Source organism: Salvia hispanica, chromosome 3 (assembly GCF_023119035.1).
Source record: "Salvia hispanica cultivar TCC Black 2014 chromosome 3, UniMelb_Shisp_WGS_1.0, whole genome shotgun sequence".
NCBI lineage: Eukaryota > Viridiplantae > Streptophyta > Magnoliopsida > Lamiales > Lamiaceae > Salvia > Salvia hispanica.
The window spans coordinates 5,823,185-5,834,939 of record NC_062967.1 but is presented as its reverse complement, the minus strand read 5'-3'; the positions used below and the strand labels follow the sequence as shown (position 1 = coordinate 5,834,939).

General features: G+C 37.4%; 2 protein-coding genes and 2 long non-coding RNA genes across 4 annotated transcripts; 1 reads left to right on the top strand and 3 right to left on the bottom strand.

Moving 5' to 3' along the window:
* Window positions 1-2,710: 2,710 nt before the first annotated feature.
* On the bottom strand, window positions 2,711-4,542 carry LOC125213076. The gene is made up of 2 exons (XM_048113438.1): window positions 3,489-4,542; window positions 2,711-2,996 (listed from the first exon to the last, which is right to left on the bottom strand). Exon 1 carries the CDS (start codon window positions 4,540-4,542, stop codon window positions 3,679-3,681), a length of 864 nt encoding a protein of 287 aa, XP_047969395.1. The 3' UTR covers window positions 2,711-2,996; window positions 3,489-3,678.
* Window positions 4,104-4,959, top strand: LOC125213078. The gene is made up of 2 exons (XR_007174850.1): window positions 4,104-4,196; window positions 4,303-4,959. It is a non-coding gene; the product is annotated as an uncharacterized LOC125213078 (long non-coding RNA).
* A 277-nt stretch (window positions 4,960-5,236) lies between these two features.
* LOC125213077 lies at window positions 5,237-7,023 on the bottom strand. Its single transcript, XM_048113439.1, has 3 exons — window positions 7,008-7,023; window positions 6,638-6,921; window positions 5,237-5,686 (listed from the first exon to the last, which is right to left on the bottom strand). Exons 2-3 carry the CDS (start codon window positions 6,910-6,912, stop codon window positions 5,638-5,640), a joined length of 324 nt encoding a protein of 107 aa, XP_047969396.1. The 5' UTR covers window positions 6,913-6,921; window positions 7,008-7,023; the 3' UTR covers window positions 5,237-5,637.
* Window positions 7,024-8,923: 1,900 nt separating this feature from the next.
* LOC125213079 lies at window positions 8,924-10,723 on the bottom strand. Its single transcript, XR_007174851.1, has 2 exons — window positions 10,442-10,723; window positions 8,924-9,130 (listed from the first exon to the last, which is right to left on the bottom strand). It is a non-coding gene; the product is annotated as an uncharacterized LOC125213079 (long non-coding RNA).
* Window positions 10,724-11,755: the final 1,032 nt, after the last annotated feature.

Here is an 11,755-nt window from a genome sequence, read left to right as displayed (position 1 = left end):
CTGCTAAAAGGTCAAGAATATATTTCATCTGATTGATGAAGATTCCTCTATCTGATCTCAAAACCTCAATTCCTAAAAAGTATTTGAGAAGACCCAGATCCTTCATCTCAAATTCTTTGAACAAGTTCTTCCTTAACTCGTCAATCTCTTCTTCATCATCCCCGTGATGATCATAGACGATAAGACATGTGATTTTTCCATTCTTCTTTTTAATGAACAATGTGTGATCTGAGTTGCTTATATTTTTTCATCACTTCGGTGAATCGACTGAACCAGGCCCTGGGAGACTGCTTAAGCCCATACAATGTCTTCTGGAGTTTGCACACCTCTCCAGGATGAAACTCATCTGTGAATCTCGTGGGAGGAACCATAAAAATTGGTTTAGACAGTTCTCCATGCAGAAAGGCATTTGTCACGTCGAACTGATGAAGTGGCCAATCTTTGTTGGCTGCAATTGAGAACAATGTTAGGTTTGATATACTGTAAAACATGTTTCGCGCGAATTGAATCTTGCTTGTATACGAAAAACTCTACAATCCACTTTTAACCCGATTCAGTATTATTCGAGCAGTTTCACACGAATAGAATCAATATATTATTACATTGTATTTGCTTGTGCATTTATAAGATGTTTTATAAACATTTAAATGTATAAGAAGTAAACAAAGTCTAAGTCTTTGCTTAGTAGACCAGTTGTGGGCGACGACCACTTTAAGGTAACACGGTCAGATCTATGCTATGCTTTGCAAAAGAAAAAGAAGAATTTCACAACCTAAGCCCATATCCAAAACCTTCCATAGATCCCTGTCTGGGCCCAAAAGAAACCTAATATAAATAGGAGAATAAATGAGACATATTTATTCATTAATTTCATGGTGTATTTTTTGTTCCTTTCTCTACAAGGAGAACGAATTTTCTTTGATTTTCTCCTCCGTGAGGAATTTTTCTGTCTCTTTTATTTAAGTCCTAATATCCCAGTGAGATCAGCCCACACTGATATCGGAATATAGTTAGGGAACCAGAGAGAAGATCCGTGGTCTAGTACTCAAGATCATCACGTAGAGAAGGCGCGAGCAATCGACGATTATTTGGAGAATAAAAAATCGGTAACTCTAAACAGTAGAAATCATGTTTAGGATTTTATTTTTCTAAGCATGAATTATTTGCATTCTAGCATGCAATTATCTGTTTAACATGTGAATTGATTAATCGCATAATCGGTCAAATAGATCCGTATCTGATTTATTTGTTTTGTACAAGTCTTCCGTTGTGCAAGGGGCACCAAACCCCAGCAAACAGTACCCTGACTGTGTTGATCTTTGTTATTGGCGAGAAGGTCTCAGCATAGTCAACTCCGTATGTTTGAGTGTACCCTTTTGCTACAAGTCGTGCCTTATATCTCTCGACTGAGCCATCTAGTCTTCGCTTGATAATAAACACCCATCCACACCCCACAGCTTTGACCCCTTTTGGCAGTTTTCCCTTTACCCACGTATTGTTTTTCATCAAAGTTTTCATCTCTGTAAACATAGCCTCTCTCCAGTGTTTTTGCTTCATTGCTTCCTCGGCAGTCTGCGAAATTTCCTCTTCTTCACAGAGTGCCGCTTCAAATGCACGTGTCATTTTGCTCAAATTTCCTTGCACAAAATTCGCAATCCCATATCTGCTCTTTGCACCAAACTTCTCGGAAGAATATCGTTTTGGGGGAATGCCCCGAGTACTCCGATAAGAAAGAACATACTTCTCAGTGTCACTATCAATGGTGTTATCCTCTTCCTCCTCTTCTGCAGTGTTAGCATTAACTAAAGTATTTTCTTCAGTAATTGGTGCAGGGGATACCTGTGATATCAGTTGAGGTTGATCGTGAGGTGGTTGAGGAGACTCCAGTAGAGGGCGTGCTCGGCGGCAGTGACCGCTACGGTCTCTGTTGGTTCCTCATTTAAAGGGCTTAGAGGTGACACAAACCAACTTAGACAGTCCCCATGATTAGTTTCAGGATTTTGCCTCCCCTGACTGCTAAGGTGGTAAAAGAACTCGGTTTCCAAGAAGTTGCAGTTTATAATGGTGATGATTTTCTTAGTACTTGGGTCAAAGCATCGATACCCTTTTTGGTTTACCCCCGTATCCCACAAAAACACATTTAGTAGTACAAGGGGAGAATTTGGTTCTTCATATTTGGGAATATGGACACAGACTGTGCAACCAAACACTTTAGGTGACATGCTAAGGGATTCAGGTATTTTTGGCTTGTTGGGAGAGGATATCCAGGGGAGTCTTTTTGTTGAGGATTTTGGTGGGTAATCGGTTAATGAGGTAGATGGAGGTTGCGGCTTCTGGCCAAAGAAACGTTAGGATTTTGGATTCAATCATAATGGCACGGGATACTTCTAGAATTGTTCTATTTTTCCTCTCGGCTACCCCATTTTGTTCGGGTGTGTAGGCACAGGAAGTTTGGTGAACAAGGCCCTTTTGTCTAAAAAATTCAGACATGTCACTATTGTCAAATTCCCTCCCACCGAAGGATTTTTATGGTAGTTTGAAACTGGGTTTTAATCATATGGAAAAAAAGAACAAATTTTTCGACTACTTCAGATTTGTGTTTCAAGAAATAAATACAAGTCATCCTAGTGCAATCATCAATGAAAGTGACAAAATATCTAAATCCTTTTCCCCCAGTAACGGGCGCAGGGCCCCAAACATCAGCATGCACTAGTTCAAACATAAATTTCATACGAGTATCTGAAGGTTTGAAAGATTGTCTGTGGCTCTTGGCCAAAACACATGTCTCACAGGAAAAGTCTGGGAATAGTAAAACTTGGAAACAAAAGTTGAAAATAACCATGGGAAGGATGTCCTAGTCTTCTGTGCCATAGCCAAGCCTCTTCTCTTGTGGATCCGTGAGCTAGCATTGCACTGCCATGTTGAGCTACCCCATCCACGTAGTAGAGTCCTTGGTTCTCAGTGCCACGCCCAACGATCTTCCTCGTCCGAATATCCTGTAAAATACAATAATTTGGGTGCATCAGAAGAGTGCAATTCAATTCTCTTGTGACATCATTCACTAACATCAATCTCTGAGATAAGCTTGGCATAAATAAACAGTTTGACTGTTTGACAAATGAAGACTCGGAGAAACATCTATGGTTCCGGCTCCTGCCACTTTAATCAATTCTCTACTTGCAGTTCTGATATAAGTCTTAGTAATCTCACTAAAGTCACTAAAGTACGTTCTCTATGGGGTCATGGTATCTATGGCCCCACAATAAAAAATCCATCCTCTTTTATTAATTGTATCACTATTTTGCACGTTAAATGCAGCGAAAATATTCGTCAGAGGTGCAAAACGGTTTTGGATGCCAATTTGGAAAATATTTGGGGTTATTTTGGAATTCTTAACAAATCTAGGCAGCTTATCATAATAGGCTAAATATTCTGGTATTTAACACAAATTGGGGCTTGATTATGCAAAACAGAGTTCGACCCTTTACCTCCTTTCATTGAACCGCCTCCCCAGTTCTGACCCTCCGTTGCCGCTCCGGCTCGTTCCATGGAATTTCCGACCCGGATGCCACTTCCACCGCCGCCGATTCCCGGTTGGGGAGGGTTATTAGGCTGGTTCCCTCCTCCAATTACCCCTTCTTTGTTCTGATTTGGAGCACTTTGTCGCTGGTTGATTTCCTAGATTCCGACGGCAGCGAGCTTACCTTGGGCTCGTGCCTTCTGTTTTTCGTCCCACCATTCCGGGTATCCTACCCGGAGAAAGCAGGTTTCCCTCGTGTGCTTGTTCTTCCCACAGTGGGAGTGGGAGCACCACAGCTTGCTCTTGTCCGGCTTCCCTTCGGCGGTTTGGTATGTGGTTCCGGCAGGTGGCGGTCGTTGCTGACTTCCTCGATTGTTCGGTCGATCCCTCTGTGCCTCGAATCCGTAGCCTATTTCTCCCGATGATGCATCGGCGCTTCCTACACCAGTGGAGTCTCCGGTGGGTGGAGCGGATGCCGGTGGCATGATTTTCAGTCGAGCCGCCTCCTTCTTCACCCATCCGTAGGCTTCTTCGACTGAGGGGTATGGCTGTTGTTTGAGGATCTCCCGACGGATGTGGTCATATTCCTGACTCAAACCCGTGAGAAACTTGATGAGTCGTTTCTCACTTGCGTGCTGCCGATACTGCTCGATCCCCTTATCACAACACGTGATTGGTTGCTTCTGACTTCGATCAATATTCACCCACAATCCGTGGATTCGACGGTAATATGTCTCTAGATCGAGGTTTCCTTGTCTGATTGATATTATTTTGTCCTCCAGGTCGTACACTAGATACGGATTTGTCTTGCTCTCGAATGTGATTGCGAGATTATCCCACAAAGCTTTAGACGTTTGGTGGAGAGCGAAATCGGCAATAATATCATTTTCGATGTTATCGACGATCCACGAGAACACAGTTAAATCTGTTTCCTCCCAATCCCGATACCCCTTGCTGGTTCGTCTTGGATCTGGGAGTATCCCCTCCTGCTTCCTATCGGGACTTTCATTAGGCGAGACCATAATGGGTAGTTCTTCCCGTTTAATTTGGACGCTACAGTAACGATTTTGTTTGTCCTCAACTTTGAGGATTCGGTGTTTGCTGGTTTCTCTTCGTCTGATTCTGACATTTTGTGTAGGAGTTGGTTTCTGTTTTGATTTTTAGGAAAAGGCCGAGAATTGGGTAAACGGCTATATGATGGAATTTTCTGAGACAGAATTTTCCATGCTCTGACGCCATGAAGAAATAGAAGGAGATTTGAAGATGTATTTTTATTGTAAATTGTCTTACTTTGAGATATATTGTACACCTCTATTTATAGAGCTAGACAGGTAAATGTGCCTAGGTACAAATGAACTTGGGACTCATGATAAATTCCCTAGAGACCCTAAATGTACTCTTTCCCACAATATTGAGACTACCAAGTTATCTATTTCCAACGCCTTTCGAGTTCCTTGCTATAGTATAGAATATCATCTCTTAAATGCCCAGCACCCGCACACCTTCAAAAGGGAGGAAATGACTAGATAGCTAGAGAGCAATTTCATAAACGAATTCGAAATGTGAATATATGTTTTGAATTATCTACATTAAACTGGCTCAAATAGTTATATCAGTTTTACTAAGGCATATTGTGTTTGACTAAGGCAGGTATCGTTTACATGACATAATTTCTGGATTAACAGACCTAGCATAACTTACTTCTGATTTTTTTTTTACTGTAAGTAGGTTTAGTTATATTATTTACTTCATTTTATTTCTAGTTGTGACTATTATATGGGAGTACGACATTCTTTAGTGAGTTTCTGTCTGATTAAAAGATCGCTGTTGCAGATCAACGCATAAAGGCACCCTTTTGCATTTGTGCTTAAACTTGGATAAATAAAGAGAATATAAGTAATGTGTGCACAAATGAGTTTCATACCTATCTATAACTGAGTTGACATCTGCTTTGCTCTCAGGACCCGTTGACAAGGACTCTAATCAAGCTTAAAATGTCTCTGTAATCACCCAGTTTTCTTGCTTCATCATCAGAGTTAAAATGTTCAGCCAATGAATTAGTTGAGCATGGTATTCCAACAGATTGTGAGACATATGATTTTAGTGCTGCCTCCGCTTCAAGTCTTATACAAATGATAGCCATTGCATAAGCAACCCCTCCAAACCCTGTATGTGATATGAAAAGATAAGCCCCTGCAGAGCTGTTGAGATGCACAAGAAAGGAAAAACTATTGTTTTAGTGTCTATTATACCATTGACAGGATGACATGATCAGATGATGGAAATGGATTCACAAATATAGAAGCATCATAATTGCAGCTACAATTGTCATATGCACTCTGATGATTTTGAACCATCATGGATATACATATATAGGGGAGCACTAGGGTGCCCCCTTATTTAGAGTCACAACGTACATCTAATCTGGTGCTGCCATGTGGCACAAAATATGCAGTATTTTAAACACAAAAATGCAATCTAGTTGTATATGCATTTTCGCAGATTGCATTTTAGTTGTATGTAAATTGCATTTTATAGTGTTGAGTTTTGCATTTTCACATAAATTGCATTTTTTATTGTTAAGTTTTGCATTTTCACATATAAAAATGCAATTCGTCTATATATAAAATGCAAATTAAACAGTCAATATCAAAAATGCAAAACACAATGATAAAAAATGCAATCTGCATATAACAAAAATGCAATATGCCGAAATTCATTTATAGCTTCTACAAATGTGTATTGCATTTTTCTGTATACAATATTGCATTTTTCGTGCCACATGGCAGCACGTGGTTGGATGTACGTTGTAAATTTAAAATTAGTTGTTATACTAGTACATCCCTATATATAGAATATAATTACACTGATATATAGTAATAATAGCATACAACATCTTAAAAAACTAACAAAAAGTCATGCATAGAAAGTTATAGTAAGCCTCGGGATATATTCGGTCAGTTGTAGAAACACATGGACAAATACACTAAATAACCTTTGTAGTGCCACACTTTTTTCCTAGACTTTATGGAAGCTCTATACTGGATATATAGAATGATATCATCTCCAACCAGGTATATTTGATTAGAAACACAGACAATGAAACTGAAAACTTACTCATCCTTACGGTACTGGATGGAATCAACATCTGAAGCTAGAGCTTCTCTTTCTCTGGTTAATGGGATTCTCCGGTAAGCCATGTTATGCCCATCATGCTTTAAAGCACCATATACCTCTGCTGGAGTCTTAACATCATCTGCAAAAATATTTTCCCAGTATCCTATGACACTGGCCTGTATTGATGCAGGATCATATTCTTCACGATGTAAAAGCATCCTACCACCAGATTTTTTAATCTCAGAAATTATATCTTCCTTCAAACGTGCCTCCATATGTTCCACCTGTAAAGTAGAACCCGATTAGAAAACAGAAATGTACTCGACTTTATCCGCAGTTCTATGGTGTGAACTCATGGAATTGAGCATACCACTGGGCCAGTGATTCCTATGTGCTTGAGTAGTGAACTGTACTCTGTTTAGTTTGTCATGCCATTTCGTATGATAAACAAATTTATTTAACAATTAGAGAAGCTATTTGAATCAAACCAGAAAAATATGTAAGACCAAAAATCAGCAATATCTGTTTTACTGGCTAGTTCATTACACTTGTGATTTATTTAGTAATAAAACTTCTCCATGCCATAATAGATCCTTAAATCATGCAGTTGTCACTGAATTCAAGGTTATTACATCTTTTTTGGCAATCAACAAACTCAATATCCTTTGTACCTTGCATACATTTGGTGCACCATGGATCTGTATGTGGCTAGAAGTCCTTTGCCCCCGGAAAGAAATACATCTTAAGAATACAGCCCTTCCCCAAAACTGAGCATTCCATTTTGACAACAAAAGCATGCATGCAAGGGATCGACTTTGACAAGCATTATCATATTACAAGTACTATTTGATGATTTTGTTTTTTTTCTATTTGATGATTTTGTTCACTGATACTCATCTCATGACAGACTTGATCGTCTTGTTACCAAAGGTTATCATTTTTCCTTTCGTGTTGTGGCTTTCTATCTACAAATTCCGAAGAAGGCACTTGTCCAAATATGACACTATAGAATCCTTCCTCCAGAGTGATAATAAACTCTCACCAATCAGATATTCATATTCAGACATAAAGAGGATGACAAGAGGTTTTCAAGAAAAACTAGTTGAAGGAGGCTATGGCTGTGTTTACAAAGGAAAGCTTCAAAGTGGGCATCATGTAGTAGTCAAAATGCTTGGAAAATCGGGAGGGAATGGCCAAGACTTTATGAATGAAATATCGACTATTGGAGGGTACATCATGTCAATGTGGTGCAGTTAGTTGGATATTGTGCAGAAAGTTACAAGCGTGCCCTGATCTTTGATTTCATGCCCAATGGTTCTCTTTAAAAATACCTTACGATCGAGAAAAAATGAATTTCTTAGATTGGGATACAAAGTTTGATATTGTTGTTGGAATAGCTCAAGGAATTGAATATTTGCATTGAGGGTGTGATATCCAGATTCTTCATTTTGACATTAAGTCTCACAACATACTCCTCGGGCTGGCCAAGTTATGCTCCGTATAGAAGGAGGTAGTTACATTTACAGCCGCTAGAGGAACCATATGGTATGTTGCTCCAGAACTCATCAATAGAGGTATATGCGGAGTTTCTTCCAAGGCGGATGTGTATAGTTTCGAGATGCTGCTAATGGAAATGGTGGGCTTAAACAAAGAGTTGAAGGAAAACAAAGATGATTCTACAAAGTATTTCCCATATTGGATATATGACCACGTGAAGCAGGACAGGGAGATTGAACCTAAAAAGCCGGAGGAAAACAATGGTAATGATGAGAATGAGAGGGTTCTGAAGATAACAATAGTTGTGTTATGGTGCATACAAATGAATCCAAATGACCGTCCATCGATGACTCATTTACTGCAAATGTTAGAAGGTGATGTGGAGCGCCAGATTCTGATCAAACCAAATAGCAGGAAATGAGGAAGAGTGCTGGCTTACAGGTCCCACTGGTTCTGTATCATTGTTCCATAGCAATGCCAACAATTTTGAGATTTCTATTGCATGAAGAGAACCTCTGCTTCCCAATCTTCCCCCCTATCCATCTCTTCTTCTACATGTGAGTTCTGTACAGTAATATCAAGTAGAAACTACACAGATATTTGAGTTTTCGATTCATTAATAATCAAATGTTTTGTAGCAAGATTTAATAGCATTTGTAGGTGGCCAATCCTTAAATTTGAACATCTAAGGCCAGTACCCATCCTTGTATATAAGTAACCTTTGATAAACTGGTGATTATTAGTACTGATCTCAACCTGCAATAATGGTGAATAAGTGGAGCTCTAGTCTTCTCTCAAATGGAAAACTCATATTAGTGATTATTTTCTAAGATGATCTGAATAACATACAGAACAACGTGTTATGTACAAAGGAAAATTCATTGAATGATGCAAACTGCTCTGAAAATCAAGAGGAAATTGGCTAGACCATTCAAACTGGCCCTTCCCCACATGGTGCTCCAGTAAGTCTTTGCTTGACCTCATAAATCTTAATATCTACCTTTCCATACAATCATAAATATCATGAGGTAAGGTAATAAAAAATCTGTATGGCATTGACTGGGTCTTCAACGACTTAGAGTCAACGTTATCCCCATTCATATCAAAGTAATTACAATCTAGTAGTACTACAAAGAACACATGTCTATTGTCAGGTGACTTTTTGCGCCAGTTGCTCAGTGTTTGCGGAACCTCATAACACATAGCTTGACCGCATAAGTCATAAGTCAATTGCTTAAGAATATCTACCTCCCATACAACCATAAATTTCATCATCCTTTAATTTTTCTAAAACTTGGCTAACCCTTAGTAGTTGATATTTTAATATACTAGGTGCATGGTAAATCTAAATGAAATTGAGAAAGTCATTGTGAAACAAAGTTGTAAATATGAGATAATCTCCAATGATACACTAAAAATTATAATATGATAGACAATTAACTACTCCAAAATCAATCTCATTTTCTTTATTTTTGAGTAATAAATATCTATTTTTAGTTTTACTCTAAAACAAAACTTCTTTTTTTTTTTTTAAATGCTTAATATAGAGAACATTTTTTAAGTTTGGGTTTAGGGTAATGGGTTGGAGTCATCTCTACATTAAAATAAGTTTAAGTTTAGCAAAAATGGTTGAAAATGCTCTGAAACACGAGAATTAAGTCAATATTGGGACATCAGTTCAACTCGAACTTGATGGGCTAATCCGATTAGCATGCTAAAATTGAAAGTTATGGCTGAAAAATTACAACCGATTAGATATCGGGTTGTTGGGCTAGCCCATTTAGGCTGGCTGGTTAGCCAGAAAGCCCAACTGGCCAGCTGGGCTGCAATAAATATTTTTTACTTATGTTTCAGGTTTTATAAGTCCCACCCTTTGATTCAAACCATTCCTTTCCATTCGCTTCTTTTCTCTGTAAATAATATTCTCCTTCCGTCCACTATTTATAATCTCATTTTGATTCAGCTCGAGTTTTAAGAAATTATTTAACTTTACGAAGAAAAATGTAAAAATGAGTTAGTGGAATGAAAACACCCTTTTATACATTGATTTTATAATAGAATGTGAGTGTAATGATTTAGATGAAATGTGGGTCCATTTACTTAGAATGGGACATGCATTTATGAATGTGACATTATTTCACGGGAGGAGTATGTCCATGTGTATAAGATGAATTGATGTTTAATTGTTCCAAAGTATGACGACAAATACGAATTTTTAAAATAATTTTAATTAATAGTCTATAACTATAGAATCTTTAGAATTGTAAAATGTTAACCCAATAAAATTTTAGCCCGATAAGCATGCACCTGATAACAATGATGGACCCAGGTGGATCGAGTGGGGTCGACCAATACCACCGTAGTCCGACAAGCACTGCTGGAAACTTCATTCGTGGACCTCCGAGGTCCGGCGCAACTCTCCTTTAATTTCGATCCCACGGAGCCCCGGGTTGAACCCGAGCGGTGGATCTCCACCACAAGTCTCCGTATTTTGCCGGAAATAAAACGGAACAGAGAATAAAGTGAAAAGAATAGATGAGAGAAATGGAGATGGAGAGGGAAAGTTCAGACGTCATATGAAGAAGACGATTGAATTCTAATTTTGCACGTATTCAATAATTAGGTTAATTAAATGGGCCTAATATTAAAACTAGTAGGCTCCTTTATCTAAAATCTGATGGAATAATTATATTATAATTTCCATTCTATTAATGATGATTTCATTTATTTTTATTTGATTTTTGTTCTAAATTATTGACATACATCAAAGTGATTATTTAAAATTAAAATATGCTTTTCAAAATATATAATTTAAGTTAGAAAAATCTATTTAAATTTTAAAATACTACTACTATTTTTTTTTAAAAAATAATTATTTAAATATTATAATTAGTATGGAGTACTCCATCTGTTCCATAGTAATTGAGACATTTCTTTTCGACACGGAAATTAAAAAAAATTGTATTATGTGAGTTAACTAAATGGAGAATAAAGTGGGAAATGAAAAAAGTAGAGGGGAAGGGAAACGCAGCTGCAAATCTTTTCATTTCTTTATATGATATGTAGTAATTTTTTATTGTAAAATGGAGTAGTTTTTTATTCAGGCTAATTTTTGGATATCATCACCGAACTTTGAGGGATATAATTTTATTCAATTGGAAATCATTAAATAAAATAGCTTTTAATATATAATGAATGAATAGAAAGTGTTTCAGAAAACAAAATAAAAATATTTTAAAGGAAAAAAGTGTTTCAGAAAATGCAATATAAGCATAAAGAATTACAATTATTTTAAGTTAGCGTCAATTGAATTTTATACTCACTATAATACTTTGAAATATAACGTGCATATATTAAAAGGTAACAGAATGATGTTAAGCAGCGTTTCATTTGATTTTTGCTGCGTTTTGCGCATAGCAGGCCTGCTGTGTTTTTAAACACAACAGGAGATCCCTTCCCAAAGTAGAGAGATGAAAGATAAAAAAAATAAGAGAGAATAAAGTATGTGTGAGAAAATGTGTTTGAATTTATACTCGTGGAAGTTTCATCACAACAATTTATACTCATGTTTATTATATATGGAGAACGTGAATTTATTCATTTGAACTATTTCCAACCCTA